This window comes from Mastacembelus armatus, chromosome 8, assembly GCF_900324485.2.
Source record: "Mastacembelus armatus chromosome 8, fMasArm1.2, whole genome shotgun sequence".
NCBI classification, from domain to species: Eukaryota; Metazoa; Chordata; class Actinopteri; order Synbranchiformes; family Mastacembelidae; genus Mastacembelus; species Mastacembelus armatus.
Window position 1 is genome coordinate 19,982,105 of NC_046640.1, and position 18,788 is coordinate 20,000,892.

At 43.2% G+C, this 18,788-nt stretch overlaps 1 protein-coding gene across 1 annotated transcript; it reads left to right on the forward strand.

The window, feature by feature from the left end:
* The first annotated feature begins 2,350 nt into the window (after positions 1-2,350).
* cacng3b (calcium channel, voltage-dependent, gamma subunit 3b) lies at positions 2,351-17,809 on the forward strand. The gene is made up of 4 exons (XM_026325189.1): positions 2,351-2,561; positions 14,008-14,091; positions 15,689-15,829; positions 17,247-17,809. The coding sequence occupies exons 1-4, from the start codon at positions 2,351-2,353 to the stop codon at positions 17,756-17,758; spliced, it is 948 nt and encodes a 315-aa protein (XP_026180974.1). The 3' UTR covers positions 17,759-17,809.
* Positions 17,810-18,788: the final 979 nt, after the last annotated feature.

The following is an 18,788-nucleotide window of genomic DNA, read 5'->3' on the forward strand; positions in this document are numbered from 1 at the left end:
TAGGCCTGTCATCCTGTCATGTGTATTGGTCTCCAGTGAGTAAGTCAGACTTCCACTGCTGGTTAAAGCGGCAATGCAATGAGCTTTAAAACAGTCAGATCTGGTTAGTCGCGCACACACACTCACCTCCCAAAGAGATGTACTTAAACGCACCTGTATGTACATATGAATTACGTGTTCACTTGCACGTATTGGAGTCGCTACAGTACGTCAGTGCATAAACACACACTCGTGCACACGCACCTCCTTCAGTGTGTTAAGTGAACTGTGAAGCTCAGACCGCCTTGTGTGGAGTGGAATCACTAAAAACGGTCCGTGGCTCTTTAAGCAGCGTATCTGCTTCTCTCCCGGGCGCGATTCTTCATGCATCGCTTGCGATCTTCTCTCTCTCTCTCCCCCTGTCTCTCTCTCTCTCTCTCTCTCTTTCTTTCTCTCTTTCTCTCTCAACTAATCAGTGCGTTGCAGAGACCCCTCGGCGCCGCGCAGGAGGAGGGAAGAACGGAGAATACCGCATCAGCACCAAGGCCAGCGCCCCGGTGCGTCCGTCGTGCAGTCAGCACCATGGACAGCTCTCCAGACGCGACAAAGCCTCTGGGCGCAACAGCGGCAAGCGGCGCGGCGCAGCACCGCACTGCCTGAAAGCTGTTTTTAAGACATTAAGCGTGTGATTTGTGAACGACGTCGCTGTTTTAACACCTTTCTGCAGCTGCAGCCTGATATCTAATTACAACGGCTTTGACCACTTGTTGTCTCCTCCTGCTGCTCAGTGCAAAAACAACTGTGTTGATACTTTCCAACCTCCTTAAAGAAAATCGTGTGTCTGATAATATTCCTATAAGAAGTATAAGAATAATTCTCATTCCTCTTCCTCCAAGCAGGAGCCTTCATAGCTTATAGTCACGGAGCTGCGGCGGGAGGCGGGACACGCAGCAGTCACGGTACAGGATTAGCTCCTGAAGGGCGCTGTCACCCGAGAGCCCAATCCGTGCGAGGCGCCGTTGCCTCGGGCGGAGTTTGAGGAGACGCGCGGTTAGTTTTAGTTTGTGTTGGTTGGACCGAGAGGAGGAGGAGGAGGAAGACGAAGAGGAGGAGGACGAGAAGGAGGAGGAGGAGACGAAGACTGTCATTTTTTTTTTCATTTGGTCCAACGGGCACGTTTCTCGGAGGAAACGGGTGTAACTGTCCCACAGGCTCCATCAGCAGGCGTCTGATCGCCGTTTTATGTCTTTTCGCTGTTATTTTGACGGAGAGAATTGATGAATCCCGTGTGACTCTAATTCCCTGTGCCTCTTTAGAGCCCGTTTAACCTAAATGCCCATGTTGCGTGTCTCCACACTGCAGAAAATGCTTGATACAACTGCTTTTTATTAGCGACTGCGTGTTTGGGCGAGTTTCTGGAGCCTGTACTCTGGACCCCGGGGGGTAAGAAAAAAACATGTCAGTGAGTCAACAGCTGGAGAGGAAAACACACGACGGATCTCGGTCACCGTCCACTCTTTCTTCATAGCTGACGCATGGGCTTTATTCATTCATCCATTCATTCAGCAGTTCCGCAGGAAAGCGGACAAAACCAACATAAATCCACTAAACACCCTCATATTTTGGCGCTGCTGTGAGGGGATTTATCGAAGGCGGAGACCCTTCACCGGTCCAGGAATCCAGCGGTGAGTTAGGGGCGAGCCGCCTCAACAATAATGCTTCAGTAGAGACACATTTAAATTCGTCTGTCTTGACATTGCTGAATGTTTACACCGGTCAAGAAAACAAACTAACCCTCCTTCTTGTTGCTGTTTTAAAGATGGAGTCCCCCCACGCAGACCCTGGCTATTAATGGTTAACACACTAATAAGGGAGGTGTTTGGAAAAGCAGCAGCAGAAGTTGAGAAGAGGGGAAGGAGGAAGGAGGGAAGGTGAAGAGAAAGGAGAAATAGAGGGAAAACGGAGCGAAGAAGAAAAGCTCTCCGGTAACAGCTGGATAACGCGGCTCTAACGCAGCCCCCTCTCTCTAATCCCGGGGAGGCGGAATGTGGTATCGCCGTTACGCTGCGCTCTGAGTGAGGGTAGTGTCGGGTACTCGGGGACAACCGGTGGTCGTTCAACCGGCGGTGTGTGTGTGTGTGTGTGTGTGTGAGCTTGGTGGTGAAAACCGGTTTTTGATGCGCGAGAAAGTGCCGTGCCGCCCTCCCACGAGCTCCTTGTCAACTCAACGAGTACAGCTCGATACTTAGAAACCCGCCACCCCTTTGTTTTCCATTATCTGTCTATTCATTTGGATGAACCCAAGTGACGCCGGATAGAAACAAAGAGCGGGGAGAAAAGACTAAGACGCACAGGGGCCGCCTTTATGAAGATGCTGATGTGTGACCGAGGCGTCCAGATGCTCGTGACAACGGTGGGCGCGTTCGCCGCCTTCAGCCTCATGACCATTGCCGTCGGTACCGACTACTGGCTGTACTCGCGCGGGGTCTGCCGCGTGAAGAGCAGCGGCGACAACGACACGAGCCGCAAGAACGAGGAGGTGATGACGCACTCCGGCCTCTGGCGAACCTGCTGTCTGGAAGGTACGTGATCAGTCTGAGCGCCTGTGTCTCTGCCTGTGTCCGTGTGCGTCAACATGCGTGTCTCCATGTGTGTGCTCGTCTTTCTCTGCGCTTCTCTCCGCACACGACACACTGCCTCTCCTGAGCTGCCTGCCTGTGTCTGTCTAACACCACAGGAGCACTGATGTGCTGAGCGTGTGTGTGAGCGTGTGTGTGTTTGTGTATTTGCCTGTGTGAGTGTGACAGCATCCCATAATCCCAGTAAATCAGTCCTTAAGAAGCCCCTGCTCTCCCTTCCCTTCCTCTGCCACAGCCTGAACAGTGTTCTGCTCTTGTTTGGTTGTTATCACGCTGCATAGCTGAAGGTACAAATAAAGCACTAACAGGCACAAACAGTGACAGCTGGCAGTGTTATGAGCCAGTCAGCTGCAGCACTAACAAGTACCTGGATCTGCACACTGTTGCTGGGACTCTTGCACAGCGTGTTGTTAGGAATTTGTTCTTTTACAGTGATGTAGTTGTGTTTTTGTTGCGGAGCCAAAAGATGTTGGGTGGTGCAGGGATCAGTGTTTTGGGAGCCTGAGAGGGACCTGTCGATTTATGCAAACACTCCCAATTCACACCCGGATTAAGCTCATTATGCTCATCATAGCCAACTGAATTTGTGCCACTAATTTGCACAGTAGCCAGTGAGAGTAATGAGGATACTGTGCTGTATCACCAGGTGCTTCCATAGTTTTCACACAGGTGTGCTGGTTGTTGCTTGTTGCTGCTGCATCAGTGCATTTGTACTTTACTTAAACCTCAAAACCAGTCAGCTCCACTTGTCAGAAATGCAGCACTGATGTAAGACTGTGTCACTAGTGCCAACTTTGTACTTACTGCCTCCAGACAGAAGAATTTATATCATTTCTCTGTTGAAGTCAGTTGTGTAATTGTCACGATTATTGCCGAGGCCCATTTAATTTTGGTCATTTGGCCTCTGTTCCTTGCCATAATCCATCCAGCCGGCAGACGCCCTTGAACTTTCTCTCCATTTCCAGTCACATGACCTGCTTGTTGTGCTTTAGATTCACCTTCTTGCCTCCATGTTTGTTCCCTGCACTGTTTTTGCTCCTGCCTGCCTTTAAGTCTGCGCCATTTCATAAACCTCTTCACTGCACCTGCTTGTGTGTCTGCAAAATAAAAGGACAGATTTGATGAAGCGTTCAGTATTAGCAGCTGCTGACACTGCAACGCAAAAAATTCAAACCATGATTGGATTTGTTTTGAAAATAATGGGGAAACTGATTCTCCAGAGAATCACTGAAATGCTGATGTTTATCTGCTATGAGATTTCCTGTTTACTGTGTCACAGTGTTAGCATGCTAAAATCAAGGCATCACCAGAGTCATTAAAATACGTAGTCTGAGAGCGTTTCATGGCAAGTCATCAAGCAGCTGTTGGTGCTGGACTGACCAACCATCACTAAACCCTCACAGCTTCGATGTTAAAAACAGCAGCTCGACCTAGTGAACACATGCAACACCTGTTGCTTTGCAGGGAGTCAAAGCTGAGAACAATACAAAGGCAATTCCTGTGTGCATTTCTGGCTTACATGCAAACCAACAAGATAAAACCTTTAATGAGACCATTTTGGAGCCATTTGAAGATGTACTGTACCTCTGGCTAGCAGTTTTTCCTCTGCTGCTTCTCTTTTTCTCTAAGCCAGACTGAAGAGACTACAATCAAACTGGTCGTTTGCCCTCTCATCGAGCTTCTGTTAAGACAGAAAACCAGCATTGTTTCAAAAATAGCGATAAGTTCCAATTGACTGATGATGAGTCACCTGCCGCTGCTTCGTTGTGACATAATTTCTAGTATAATGATCTGACTTGATCCTCTGAAAAGTTTCCATATAGATACAACTAAACTTTCCGTTATCATTAAAAAAAGATGGAAGGAGGCCTCTAGGAAGGGCATGTGCGTTGATGTGTGTGTGTGCGCCTGATGCAGTCAGACGTAACCATTTCATTCTGGGGGACGCAGGAGGCTATTACAGGGCCAGATGGTGCAGGTATAAAGCTTTATTGAACACACACTCTCATTTACATACACGCTAACACACAAGCGTGTTATTAAATGAATAAATAGACAAAATCTAGTATACTCCTAAACCCCTGAGTAAGCTTATCTATGGGGAGCAGTACATACACACACAACTAACACAAATGAGTTCCCTTACAGTATCTTTTTTCACTATGTTACTTGCTTACATGTGGTTAGTACTTTGCCTGATGAGAGATGAAGCAAGAGAGAGAGGTAGAGAAACATCATGTATACAGAGTTCTTACAGTAAATGTGAAGATGCATACCGTGCTGCATATATCACACAGGTCATTTTACGGTGGCAGTTAGACATTATTTAGAAAACAATACGGGGGAGAGCGGATAACAGGATTATGATTGTCCAGTTTCATCAATGAAAACATAAAGTTGTTTTTTTTTTTTGTTTCAGCTGAGCTAAAGGTTACTGAAGTTTAGTTTGTTCTCAGTTTAGTGTAATTTCATGTTATTGGACTTTGTCTCTGAACAGCTGTCAGCCAGGTGTGAATGCAGTTAGAGCACAATTGACCCTATTGAAGGGTCACCCTCCTTCACCTCACCCACACTCCCCAATCTACTGATGGGCATTTTCTCACTGTAGGAAAAATGAGTCGGCTGCTGCTCATACACCCCCATCGTTTATCTTTATCTGGGATGAATCGCGTTTTTTTCCTAATTTGTGTGTGAAGGTGGAAGACAGTCTTTAAGTTATTTATTGCAATTCCCCAGCACAACGTCCCTGAAATTACAGAGAGATAAATCTCACTGCTTAATTGGTCTCAATGCCTTCCCAGGGAAAAGACCAGGATGAAAAGGGGAAGTGAATCTAGCAACATTAAAAAACAGTGTTCCCTTCAAAATAAAAGGCTCCACTATGGGCACAAGAATATTTACAGGTATGTGGTCAGATGTAATAACTATCAAAATAAAAAATCCAGATTAAATGTTAATACCAGGGTCTGTCAGGTGTAGTGGGCTTTATTGACTGGTGTGTTTCGTGTGGTTCCTCCACCCACTGACGTTTGTGTTTGAGCTCAGGTGAAACATCAGTAGACCGGTTTTATTGACAATTTCAAACTAATTGCTGCTTGCTTTAATAAATCTTGTATTCAACAACTAAATGTAAGGGCTCCTTATCAAAAATCTTTATGTTGTGTTTTTAATAAAACTGTTAATCTTAAATAAAGATCTGTTAAAAAATCTGCATCATCCTTAATTCTTTATCATTGTGATCTGATTTGCGTGTGGTCAGGTTAAGTTAGGGTTGAGTGAGAGCAGTGAGGGTGTCTGCAGGTGTACTGAGGTGTTACACCTTCCCTGTGATAAATGAACATGAGAAATCCAGAAAATGAAGAGAGAAACGTGGAGCAGGGAGCTACTGGATGGAGACAGAGCATGAATGAAGAGAGACCAGAATGTGTATGAATGAAGCAGGGGACAGAGGTGGAGACGGAGGGTGGGTGGAATGTGATGGATGAGCTGTGCATGGCCCCGGTTTCAAGTGAACCTCTGGGGAGTGTTTGACCCCACCAGGGATCAAAGTATCACCTGGTAATAGAGAGAAAGAAGAGAGTTTTTAACAGAGATGGGGACAAAATTATCATCCAGGTGGTTGTGGGAGGAAGGTGGGCAGATGAAATGAAGGACAGAGTGAAAAAGGAGGTCACTGCATAGGGAGATAGGCATTAATTAAAGATGTGAGGTGGTTGACCGTGTCTGGGATAAAAACGATCTGCTGACAGAGGGACTGAGATAAAGATAGGAGGGGGTAAAAGGATAGATTAGAGAGAGGATAGGTAATACATAGAGAAAAGACAGCTTGCCTAAATTATCATCTAAGAATAAAAAAGAAAAGAGGAAGAATGGAGTGAGATGGATTAGGAGAAAGAGAAGAAAGAAGGGAGAGGTGACAGGATAGGGGAGAATGGAAGTACGTGTGGTGACTGTGTATAGGCACAACTAAGCAGTTGCTGTGTAACATAGAACATATTGTAACATTTATTTAATGTTTATTGTCTTTAATCTTGTCTTTTGTCTCTTATTCATCCATCCTTTAGAGGGCTGTCTTTTAGTATTTCAGTCAAAATGCCCCTCATGCACATTGGATGTGTCCATATATACAGTTGTTGTACAATAACGGGACCTGTCTCCATCCTCCTGTCATAATTACTGCTGCCATTCATGTTGTTTGGGGCATTTGCTGGAAAGACCAATATTGTGTCATGTAACCACTAGATGTCACTTACCAGTAAAATAAATGCGGGTCATAATAAGCTCCTTGCACCAACAATCTATGGGGTTTTCGTATGGGACTAGTCTCATCAAGCACCTTTCAGCCAGGTCTCATCATCCACCATCACATCCTTGACCTGATGGCAGAATCCCTGCCAACCGGCCAGTTTCATGTGTAAAACCTTTGCAGGAGAGCGAATGCTGATGCGGCAGCATGTTAGTGTCCATGGTTGGGATGAAATGTTCCTCATTCATTCATGCTTTTAGCATTTTATTGTAGAAGGATGCTGGAAACAAGCGACCAAAAAGTGAGAAGAGTTGAGAGCAGATTGAGGAGAGACTGGAACAGGATGCATGGAAGTTTTGGAAATGAGAGTAGTGGAAATTAGGTAGAGCAGAGGAGGGTTGACGTGACGATTTGAAACAGGAACAGAGATGTTTTGGAGAATTAGTAAAAGTGGACATGGGTCGGATTTGAGGAAGAAGAGACTGGGAAAAGAGAGAGAAAGAGGAGAGGTGTGCAACCAAGCAGAACCTGTCTTGTTCTCTTTCATCAGCCATCACCGTGGAAACTAGCCTCTTCCTCTCTCTCATACTTACCTCTCTCCCATTTTCTCTCTCTTTCGGCCCGGAAAGAGGTAATCAGAGAGCGAGAGAGGTAGCGTCAGTGGGAGAGAGAGAGAGGAAGAGGCACAATCACCCACACTGAGCTGTCAGAGCCACTCTGAGGAAACAACCAGTCCAATTTGCTCTGCTTTTCAACTTCCTTTCCTCTCCCTTGTTCACTCCCTTCACTTCCTAGTTGACAAAATCCTTTATATTCTGAGCCATGTTTTTGTGTGTGCATGTTCTATGTTTGAGGCAGGCCAGAGGAGGACAGCTTGCATGGAAACTCATATGGCTTCACCACAGAATCGACATGTGTGACCATAATATGGCCTTGTGGCTGTGCCAGTTGTGATTAGTAGCTCAAAAGAAATGACTGATGTAACATGATGCACTGCAAAACCTTTAATTTGTCCAGGACTTTGTTTTATGGCCAAAGTCCTTGCAAACTAATGCACTTCCTATTTTGGTACTTGTATAAAAACATTAGCATGCTAACATGTTGAAATAAGCTACTGAACATGTTGAACACAGCCTGTTTACCATTTAGTATGGATGTCCTATTACAGGGAACACATTTGGTGGCCCTGCTGTGCTTCAACTGCAGGTGCATTCTCACAAAAATAAAATCCTTTCGTCACTTTCGTGGGATTAACTTGAGCTTGACATAGTTGTTATGGTTTGTTTTGTTTCTGGTACAGTTGAGAAAATGTTAATGTAGTCATTTTCAACTGTTTCCTCATGTGCCCCCTTTGGAAGCTGAAAAGAAATGTGGCAGCTGGTGAACAATATTGAAATTAGTAACAAAACGAACCTATTCAGTTTCATTTATTTGGCATTTTCCCCCAGTAATTCCACTAACAGTCTCTTTTACTATACTTTGATCTCTGAATGAATTCTGCTAACCTGAGCCTTTTCTTGCAGCAGTCTAGTTTGATTTTTGTTACTGTACTTCAGTTACGTTTTTCTGCTCTACAGACACCATGTGTGCAGTAAAGGGGAGAGTTGGGTCAAGGACAAACTGCTGGCATCTCATGACCAGCTTGTCACAGTCATGGGGGCACCAGGACACACAGAGTTGTTTGTGTTTGTCTCCTTTTTAACCTTGTTTCAGGCCACTGTTTTTTAGTCTTTTTTGGTTTCGCTGTTTAGCATGCACGTCCTGCGTGTCTTCTTTTATGAGCAGACTGATTCAGATTTAGGTTTTATTTAAAAACTGGTCAGAACTGTCCAGTTTTAATGTGATGGTGACGCTTTATCACGTAACTGTACAAACAGTAGTCCTATATAGAAAGGGTTCATCCTGAATGGTTTTTCTAATGTGACAATTTGATGACAGGCAGCACATGTAAGTATTCATTGTATTGTAATACTGTAGCTGTCTTGGAGTTTGTTAAACACAGTTTCAGCAGATGAGGAAAGACTACTCATAAATAAGAGTAAGGGGTGGAAATAAATGTAGCTCAGTTAAGCTCAATGAAATAATTAAAGGCAGATATGGAGGAAAAGCACCAGGGCAAAAAAAGGAAGTGACATGTTGGAGGAAGCTAAATAATAAAAGTGTGTTTGTAGCTCTACAGCCAAGAGTTACTCAGGCCTCAGTGAAATGGAAAGTGTTTGCCCTCTATGTCTCGTCTTTTAGCCACTGGAGCTGCTGTACTGCTGTTTTTTTACATAATGTTATAATAATTAATGATAATTGTGTGTTTGTGTGTGTGCATCCTTGCTTCTGTCTTCAGAGCCTCTTCAGACATGGTACATCGCTGGTGTCACGTGTTGTAGTAATAACATTTTATGTATAATGTGTTATATGTTATTATAATGTGCTTTTATGATTGTTTTTAACCATGAGATCAGCAGTTTAAATGGTTTTTATTGGACACGGTACATTATGCACTTGTGTGTATATGAATGTGCATCGAACCCCCAGTGGAAGAAACTTGACCACATGACATATGAGATCAAATATACAGAGGCAGACAGTCATGGACACACAAGTCTCCCATTCCCATTTGCTGTGTCCCATAATGTTTTTCTGTGGCTGTGGTTGCAGCTGCCCTTGGGCCACGTTGACCTTTGTGAGGCAAATGTCCCCTGATAGATGCTCCCAGTGTGTGTGTGTGTGTGTGTGTGTGTGTGTGTGTGTGTGTGTGTGTGTGTGTGTGTATACACAACAAACAATTAGTGTAATGTGGATGGAGATTTGTAATATTGAAATACTTAGAGCACAGTTATTCATACTTATTCATACAGTTATTTGTATGTTAGGGAGATGATTGAATAGTTCTGTCTAATATCTTTTCTTATAGGAACCCAGCAGTAATTAGAAAAAGATATGTAACATTAATAATGTAGATTCTTAAATACAATGAGGAATATCGTCAAACAAATGTTGTTTTATATGTTGTTTCTGTACCACAGCTCAGTATTTCTTCTAGGGGCTCAGACACAAAGGCGAATAATAATCATAAGAACAAGCAGCCTCATCTAATTTGACCTTTGACCTTGTCAAACTGTAAAGTACTGTATGTTCATGGGTCAAAATATGAGTCTTTCAATCAAACTGAACAAGTAGTCCTATATGTTATAAACTTTATCAGATCAGTTAAGATAATTCTGGGACTATATCCATCTGTGCACATTTAATAATGAAAGTGGCCATTAGGAAGTGCACTGTAATTGATCTTTGTTCCTCAGTATGAGTGAGATGCCTGCTTCATGAAGTTTTAGTGAGAGAGCCTTAATTACTGCAGTAACCTCTGCTACAGCAGACAGCTTGTCTTACCTTGATAATGAATTTAATTAGAGGACTCTTATCAGTGAGCAATCATGGAGATTTTCTGACAGTACGGGTTTAGGCTAAGAACTGAAAAAAGTCTTAAAGCGATGAAATGAGAACAATCCTGTGCTTTTCTGTCCTTAAAGAGACAAACCTATGGGTGTTTGCTTTAATAGTCTTGTTAGTGATATGTTTATTTCTCAAATGGGACTACAGATTTCCTTTCAGAGGAAATGTGGGCAATGATTTTAATTATGTAATATCTTAAACTGTGATTAGCCTTTATATGTTGAAGGCTCGTTATTTTTACTCACCACTTAAGTGGCTTGCATTGTCAGTGCCATATGCTCCCAATGCATGTACACCAGTTTTCTCTTCAGTGTGTTGTGATGTACATTTGATACGTGTTTTTGCTTTTTATTGAACAGGGATGCTTCGTTGCCATTTAATTATTGTTGTAGCCTGTAATGTGCAGTTTTGTGGTAGGAGCTTCTGTGTAAAATGGACAACATGAGAGGACAAACAGGGACAGAGACAGTGTGAAGTACCTGGAGTCTGGGTGTGTAGGGTTTGATGCACTGGTTTCTCCATGATGAGATCATAGGCTGGTTGTTGCATTTGATATAAGCATGTGTGACAGCTACTGACTCACCCACTGATAACCTCAGTGAGGGCTGAGAAACATGTGACACACATACATTCACCTATGTGCAGACACACACACACACACACACACACACACTGAAACAGCGTGTAAGAAACAGTGTCGTGACAGTTCAGTTGAAATCTGATAGTCGTACTTTTGTCTGTTCTGCTGATCCAGAGCTGGTCCTGACTGTACCTGTACCATCAAATTTATTTTTATTCATTCACGTTTGTCTTCTTATAACTTAACCAGCGCAGGATACATTTCAGTTCACCTGTGAACAGTAAAACCAAGTATAAAATCAACATGTGTAATACAAAGTTTAATGTTAAAAGTGACTGCAAATACATAACTCACCCAAACAACAACAGCAGCACGGGACAATCAAAGACAGGGCATTTGATACAAACCTTAGTTGGTCTATTCATGTAAAGAATTATTTTTTTTAAAAATCACTAAGTTAGCACTAAAACCAAACTTCCTACCAAACTGAAATAATGATAGGGTTTGTCAAATGGACAGACTAACAAATAGGCCCAGAGACATAACCTACTCTTAAAGGGACACTAATAAAACTTTATGATAAAGACATATTTTGTCATTTTGAGTCGACTCTATTTTCTGACAGATTCAGCTCAATGTCCATTTGTTCCTCTTGAAGAGGAAAATCTTTAAAAACAGGTCGATATCAGCAGACATCAGAGCTTCAAGGAAAGTTTGACCCAAGCAGCAACCACCACCCCTGAAGAAGCAGTTCCTCTAATAGCTGCTGGTTGCTGCTTCCAAAAATCTATGTTTCTAACGCTTCACGACTGGGATCAGATTAGGTCAGATAAAGGAACAGGTGATGATGGCTGGCGAACTGAGATTCAGCTGGTCTGCAGTTTGCAGAGGGGGAATTAACTTCCCTTCCATAGTTGAAAATACATAAAGTGTGTGTGTTCTCATGTGTTTTGGTGCCTAATAGTTTTAAAGAATCCCTGTGCACTGTTTGTTATTCACATATCAATCATCATGATCAATATTCTGACCTGGAGTGTTAACACACCAGTCTAAATGAGTCTTCCAGTCTTATGTCTGTGTGTGTGTGTGTGTGTGTGTGTGTGTGTGTGTATTTTCAGTACGCCATCTTTATTTCTTAGAGAATAATATTGTGATATCAATGTGCGTTAATGTGGGCGTACCCCCGTGCGTGTACTTAGGGGTTTGTGTGTGTGTGTGTGTGTGTGCTGTGTTTATTCCGTTGCGATTTAGATTGTTGGTCTCAGGGAGAGGAATAAAAGCAGCCACAGATCTCTGTGTTCCCTCCTCCCCGTCGTCTATGTTCGCGGTGTCTGTGTGCACATCACCTCTATTTGGTTGCATCAGGTTGTTTAGTGGACTATACATCAGAACAGTTCAATAAAATCCATCCATTTAAAAGGCAGGAGGTGTAATGAATTTACCTGCAGACAGACACGAGGTACAGCTGTGATTGATGATGCTTTCCAGCTTGATGCGTCCAACAGGAACAGCCAAAGCTACGATTACCTTCTTTTATCATCCAATTAAACCGGGTCACATTACAGGGTAAGGACAAGCTGATTCAATACTCTTCTTATTGTCAACAAATCCCATAAAACAGCCAAAACAAACTGACCCCACTAAGCATCGTCTGTGTAGCTAGAGCCTAAATTAGTTTACTCCTCCACTGTGGTTCAGCTCCACTGGGTAGAGTGACATGTTCCTTCCTTACGGCGAACATGGGGACTGTAGTTTATTTAATTGAATTTCTCATATGTCATTCTGCTGCTGGGAACACCCACACCAGGAAACCAATGCATATTGATCCTCATCTGAAAATTGGTTGAACTTTATCATTCAGTTTTACGGTTTTTGTTGAAATTCATTGGCGTTTTGGATTTTTTTGTTGTTTTTATAGACTTTCCAATGTAGAAAATTCACACTCAGTCTCTTAATTGGACGTGCAAGGATGATCTACTCTCTTGTGTGTATTTGCTGAATGAGTAGTACTGTACATCTTTCAGTGGAAGAGACTGATTTGTATGAAAATTTTACAGAGTATTACTTTATTAACCTGAGATATCAAAGACTATGCAAATGACTTTTTAGTTATCCGGCTCAGTCAGAGGTTAGTTACTGTCCTTGAGTACTTGAGCTGGATGAATCAATTGATGAGTGATTTTCTGAGTGTGGGTACTAGAAGGAACTCTTCATATGCAAATAAGCAATTAGGTTGAGTCGTTCATTTGTTCATCGCCAGCCTCTACAGTCTCGTTTGACTCTAATTCTCCAGTGCCGTTTTACCTCTTTCAGCCAGCGTTTCCTCTTTTCATCCTCCTTCCTCCTTCATCTCGTTTTCTTTCCTCTTCCCCTTTATCCCTCCTCATCCCTCCACCCAACGCACTCCCTCATCCCTCCTGTGGTGTTGACCATGTGTGAATGCAACTGAATGGTGGGTGGGAATGAAGCTACACAAACATGCACAACCCCACACATACAGCAGGTTCATCCTCACACGTAGAAACGCACGTCGACATGTACGTGCATATAGGATGCTAAGGTGTGTGTGTATGTGTGTGTGTTTAAGGAGGACTTGTAGAAAGGAGGATGAGTCACTGTGCCTGACACACAGCACACTTGTAGGAGACTGCATCCCAGTCAATACAACACAAACACACACTAACTGACATACACAGACATAGACAGTCTAGATACAGAAGCTTTTTACTTACATACATGATTGATAGAGTTCATAAGTCAAGTTAGTGAGTTTAGTTTGTGTGTGTGTGTACAGTGATCACTGTGTGTGTGTGTGTGTGTGTGTGTGTGTGCGTGTGTGCGCAGAGGGTGTGATGAAGCTTGTCATTAGTGTTTCCCTCTCATAGCCCAAAGGCTACAGCTCTGTCCAGTATCATCTGTCATCTCTTCCTCTCTGTGTTGTTTTTTCCTGCTTTCCTGTATGTCCCTGCCTGTGTACAGAATGTGTACGTTCATGTGGTTTCTCATATTCAAATTAGCATAATCAGTGTGAATCCAATGCGTGTATGAGTAAATCAAATAGTAGTTTGCATACTAAGACCTGAATCCGTCTCATCTGGCCTGTTTCTCCTCTGCAGGAACATTCAGAGGAGTTTGTAAGAAGATTGATCACTTTCCAGAGGACGCTGATTATGAAGCAGATGCTGCTGAATACCTCCTCCGTAAGTTTCACATGAACACACCAACACATGCAAACTGACACAAGGTAGTATTCACAGCTAGCCCCAGCTTTAAAAGTTTTTCTGCAATCAGTAACAGAGACAATGAGGAGAGGAAACATAGGAGGGGAAAGGATGCAGATATTTGAAGTTTAAAATAACACATGATATGATACAACCTAAACATTTCTGCAGTCCGCGGCATCATTTAGCATGGGTTTGCTGCGTATATATGTTGCATGATTCCTGCTGGTCTTTTACCTAATTTTCACATTTTAACATGACATTTCTGTGCCGATACATGAGGAAAAAAAACAAAAACAAGGAAGCATCTTGTTTTTCGAACATACATCAAAAGAGTAATGGGACAGAAGTAAAAAGGATGCAGCCACAAAGGCAAAGGAAGGACAGTTCAGTGGAAAACAGGAGGGGGCTGTTTCTGTGTTTTCTCTCACAGTAAACAGAAAGTGGATGGAGCGAAAAAACAGCAAAGGCAAAAAAAAAAAATGGATTCAGCCTCTGCTGCTTTTTATTGCTCTGCTGAACACGGAGTAACATCCCCAGAGGCAGCCAATTAGATCACAGGCCTCAGAGTTGGCCAGCCAATGGGGAGAGGGGACCTAGTGACCGGCATTTCATATAGCCCAGGGGTGTGGGCCACAGGGGCGAGGCCTGTACGCTCAACCATGCAACGCCACTGGTCACTGCAGCTGTCAGTCATGCTGATGTGTTGTGGAACCTAATAAGACGAAGGTATAAAGAAAACAGATGTGCATTTCCAAACATTTTCCAGCTGTAGACAGAATCTATATATCAGTTTTTAAACACAGCTAAAATAACTCACAGCCCTGTTTATGTGCGAGAAGCTGTTTGTAAAACTCGTTATCAAACCGTGCACGCATACGGTGTTCTGACAGATATTTCACTCTTACTGCGACTGTGTGACTCTTCATCTGCCTTGGTGTTCGTCCAGCTCCTCTCTCCACGTGTCTCACTCTCTCACAAGGCCTCTGAATGCTTTAACATCTTGTGGATTCACACTCAGTCAAGCGTGTAGCAGCACGCGCTGCATGGCCCAGGTGTTTGTGATTGACACATTTTCCATTGTTTTAGCTCAGTCCTTCAGCGCACTGAATTTAAAATGAATGAAAGCACTGACTTTCAGATTTAAATTGCATTTGAGGGTTTTTACATTTGCTTCAGGGAGTGTGTAGGAACACAGTCTCACCCACAGTTTATATGCATTTGTCCTCTAGAATATGGGACCAGTGGGCCACAATAACTACACTGTTCTCTCAATAACGTGCGGCTGTCCAATCGGCTTTACTGTGATCACTAACCAGTTGTTGTCTCTCTTCTTTTTTTTCAACAAATACTGAAAATGTGATTTGTCTCTAATCACATGAGAAGACATCATTGCCTGTGCTGAACCTGCACATTTTAACATATTTGCTATTTCAGATCAGGCCCAAAATAAACATAAATTATGGCTCAAAGGTACTGAGGAATCAAATCATCTCTGTTCCTCTGTTTTATTCCACAGCACTGTGAAGCCTTTACACACCAAAAAATGTTTGTATCTTTGTGTTTCCTCTTCCAGGTGCAGTACGTGCCTCCAGTATCTTCCCCATCATGAGTGTGGGTCTTCTGTTCCTGGGGGGGCTCTGTGTGGCCGCCAGTGAGTTTTACCGGAGCCGACACAACGTCATCCTCAGTGCAGGAATCTTCTTCGTCTCCGCAGGTCAGTGTGTGCGTCTGTGCGTGAGTTAGTGTCTTCCACCTGCTCTAGAGCAAATGCACAGAGGTCAGCAGTTATCTGTGCACTGTTTCATGTACACAATGTCGGTTTTGCATATACATTTTACAGATTATACCACACTGACAGTGCTGTAAATCTGTTCAGCTTGAATCAAGGATTTGTCAAGACAGCAGTAGGTTTTTTGGTTTCCCCACAGGAAGGAGGAAACTTAACATGGTGGTTTTGTTGTTGGTTATTTTTCGTCACAGCTCTTCACTGAAATGATTTTATGCTCCAATGTATTTAAAGGTTATGGTGTTTCTTGCAGCCGGTTTTTGTGCTCACAATATACTTTCCTTGATGACATGGTGACGCTGCACATCAGAGTCCTTCAAAGTTATAAAAACAAAATCAATGTTATTCTGAATAAAGGTATTTTTATAATTTAGTTTGTTTTGTAATTACAGTAATAAAATCTAATCTCCCTGAGTACATAGAAATACAAAGATGGCAGTGGTATGAGAGAGAGAGCAACAGGGGGCTGCAGCATGTGTGTGTGTTGTATGTGTGTGAGTGTGTGGACTACAGTTCTGTTACTGTGAAGCCACTTTAAACAGAGGGTGTGCAGCACTCAAATATTTGTTGAAGGAGCCCGTTAGGCATCTACAGCACACAGAGGGTAGCTGCATGAACACAGCAGCAGATTAATCAATCAGCAAGAATATCATGATGCCACCGTGATGCTGTGAGGGTGTGAGAATGTAAACACACATAATCTACCACACTGATGCTGACAATTACCACACACACACACACTTGTGCTCTAACCCCTGACACAGAGGGCTGTAATTGCTGATATGTACGGTCCAATTTGATTTGTAGTAAATTTATAAAGCCAAATTGGTAATTATTTACCACAGAGTGTGGGGCTGATTCTGGTTAATTACAGATGGCTAATTGTCCCCATTCTGTGCGTTCCACAACACTGTATTCTGGACTAATGATATAGAATAAGAGAGCCCAGCTGTGTGCTGTGACTCTCTCCACTGTTTCTATCAATCTCCACTCCCTCTCTTTAACGTTAATATTTTGTTTGGCTGCCTCCCCTTAAATGCTCTTCTCCAACCCCCTCTTTTCAATTTCTTTTTTCTTTTTTAAGCTCAGGCTTTTATTCATTTTTGCTCCCATTTATCTGCCTCAGCTTCTCTCCCTTTGTCATTTCTAATTTGTGATTGTTCTGTACATGATTGCAGATGCTCATTAATCCACCAGTTTGGCCCTGACTGAAGTGCTGATTTGCAAATGTTGACGTGTTAATAGTACACACTATGGTGGTGAAAGTGGTTAACATTATATTTGCTGAACATCAACGTGTTAGCATTTGCCTACTGATATATTTGTCTTTCTTTTCTCCTTCCAGGCCTCAGTAACATCATTGGAATTATTGTCTATATCTCAGCTAATTCGGGTGACCCAGGCCAGAGTGACAGCAAGAAGTCTTACTCCTACGGCTGGTCCTTCTACTTTGGTGCCCTCTCCTTCATCATGGCAGAGATGGTGGGTGTGCTGGCTGTGCACATGTTCATCGAGAAGCACCGCAAGCTACGAGCCAAGTCTCGCACCGAGCTCATCAAGAAATCCGCCTTCAGCCGCATCCCTTCCTATCGCTATCGCTTTCGGCGCCGCTCCAGTGTGCGTTCATCCGAGGCCCCCAGCCGTGATGCCTCACCCCTGGGGAAAGGAGGCTACACGGGGCCTGCCGCCTCCGAGATGCCCATGTACACCCTGAACCCACGGGAGGCAGGTAACACCGGCACCAAATCTGGCGGCGGCATAGGTGGGCTGCTCAACTCAGAGAGAGAGTTCCTCCAGAGCAGCACGCTCACTAAAGACTACAGCAAGGACCCCAACCGCAGGACCACGCCTGTCTGAGAGGCGCTGGCTGCCCAGTCAGAGTATCAAAGAGGATGATGATGAGAAATACAGGGGGAATGAGAGTTAAATCAGGGGACACACAGGGTTATGGGGTGGGACAGGGGTTTGATAAACTTCGACTGTGAACTGTGAACTTTTAGCCTTCGAACTGTGAATCCTGAGCCCTGTGAGAGATTCTCTGTGTGTAGCAGGTTTTGATGGAGAAGTTGTTCCCAACTCCACTTTACTACACATCATTGTAGTTATACCCATAACCCTTACATAGAAAAGCACATTCAATTTGTGATCTTTCATGTTCTTAAATTGACTATCTGGCTTTGTGGTAATAGCATTAACCTTAAAAAGTTCAAAAGCAGATTCTAAGTGCTTTGCTGTTTGGGACAACTTCTCCTCATTAAAATGAAAATAATGTGAACCAAAGGAAAAGAGGTGAGAGGTGTGACCTTTTGACCTCTGTCCTCTGGACCTTGTGGATCACAGCAAGGTGGGACCAGCCTTAGAGCTTCAAACCGTCTCTCTGATTCCGATGCTGTTTAAGAGTGAGGACGTTAACAGCTCAGGATAGGGATTGATTCATTTTCAGTTCGGCTAAAATCAAAACATTAATTGAAGATGCAGTTTGTCCATTTATGGCAGCACATTTGTGGCACTAATTATTATTTTTTATACATATTGTATATATACACCTTTCATAGGGATTGATCTTCTTTCATGATGAAAAATCTGACTTCATAACTGACTGAACTGAAACTGGATTAATTTCGCTCCTACTAACATTAATCCCAGGTCAGTTGTTAAGCCTGAGGTGGTTTGTGATGAAATGAAATTAATACATTGACATTTGATCAGCTGTTATTGGGGGAAAGGTGTGACTCACCAAAACTAATGAATCTCAATTAGATGGTTGGTGCTTCCCTTTATTCCTGTCAGCCATACAAGTCTTCGCTTTATTTATTTTTCCACCTAAAGAGATGATCAAATATTTGTCTGTCTGTCTTCACTCCCATGTTTTCCTGTGTAGCCCCAT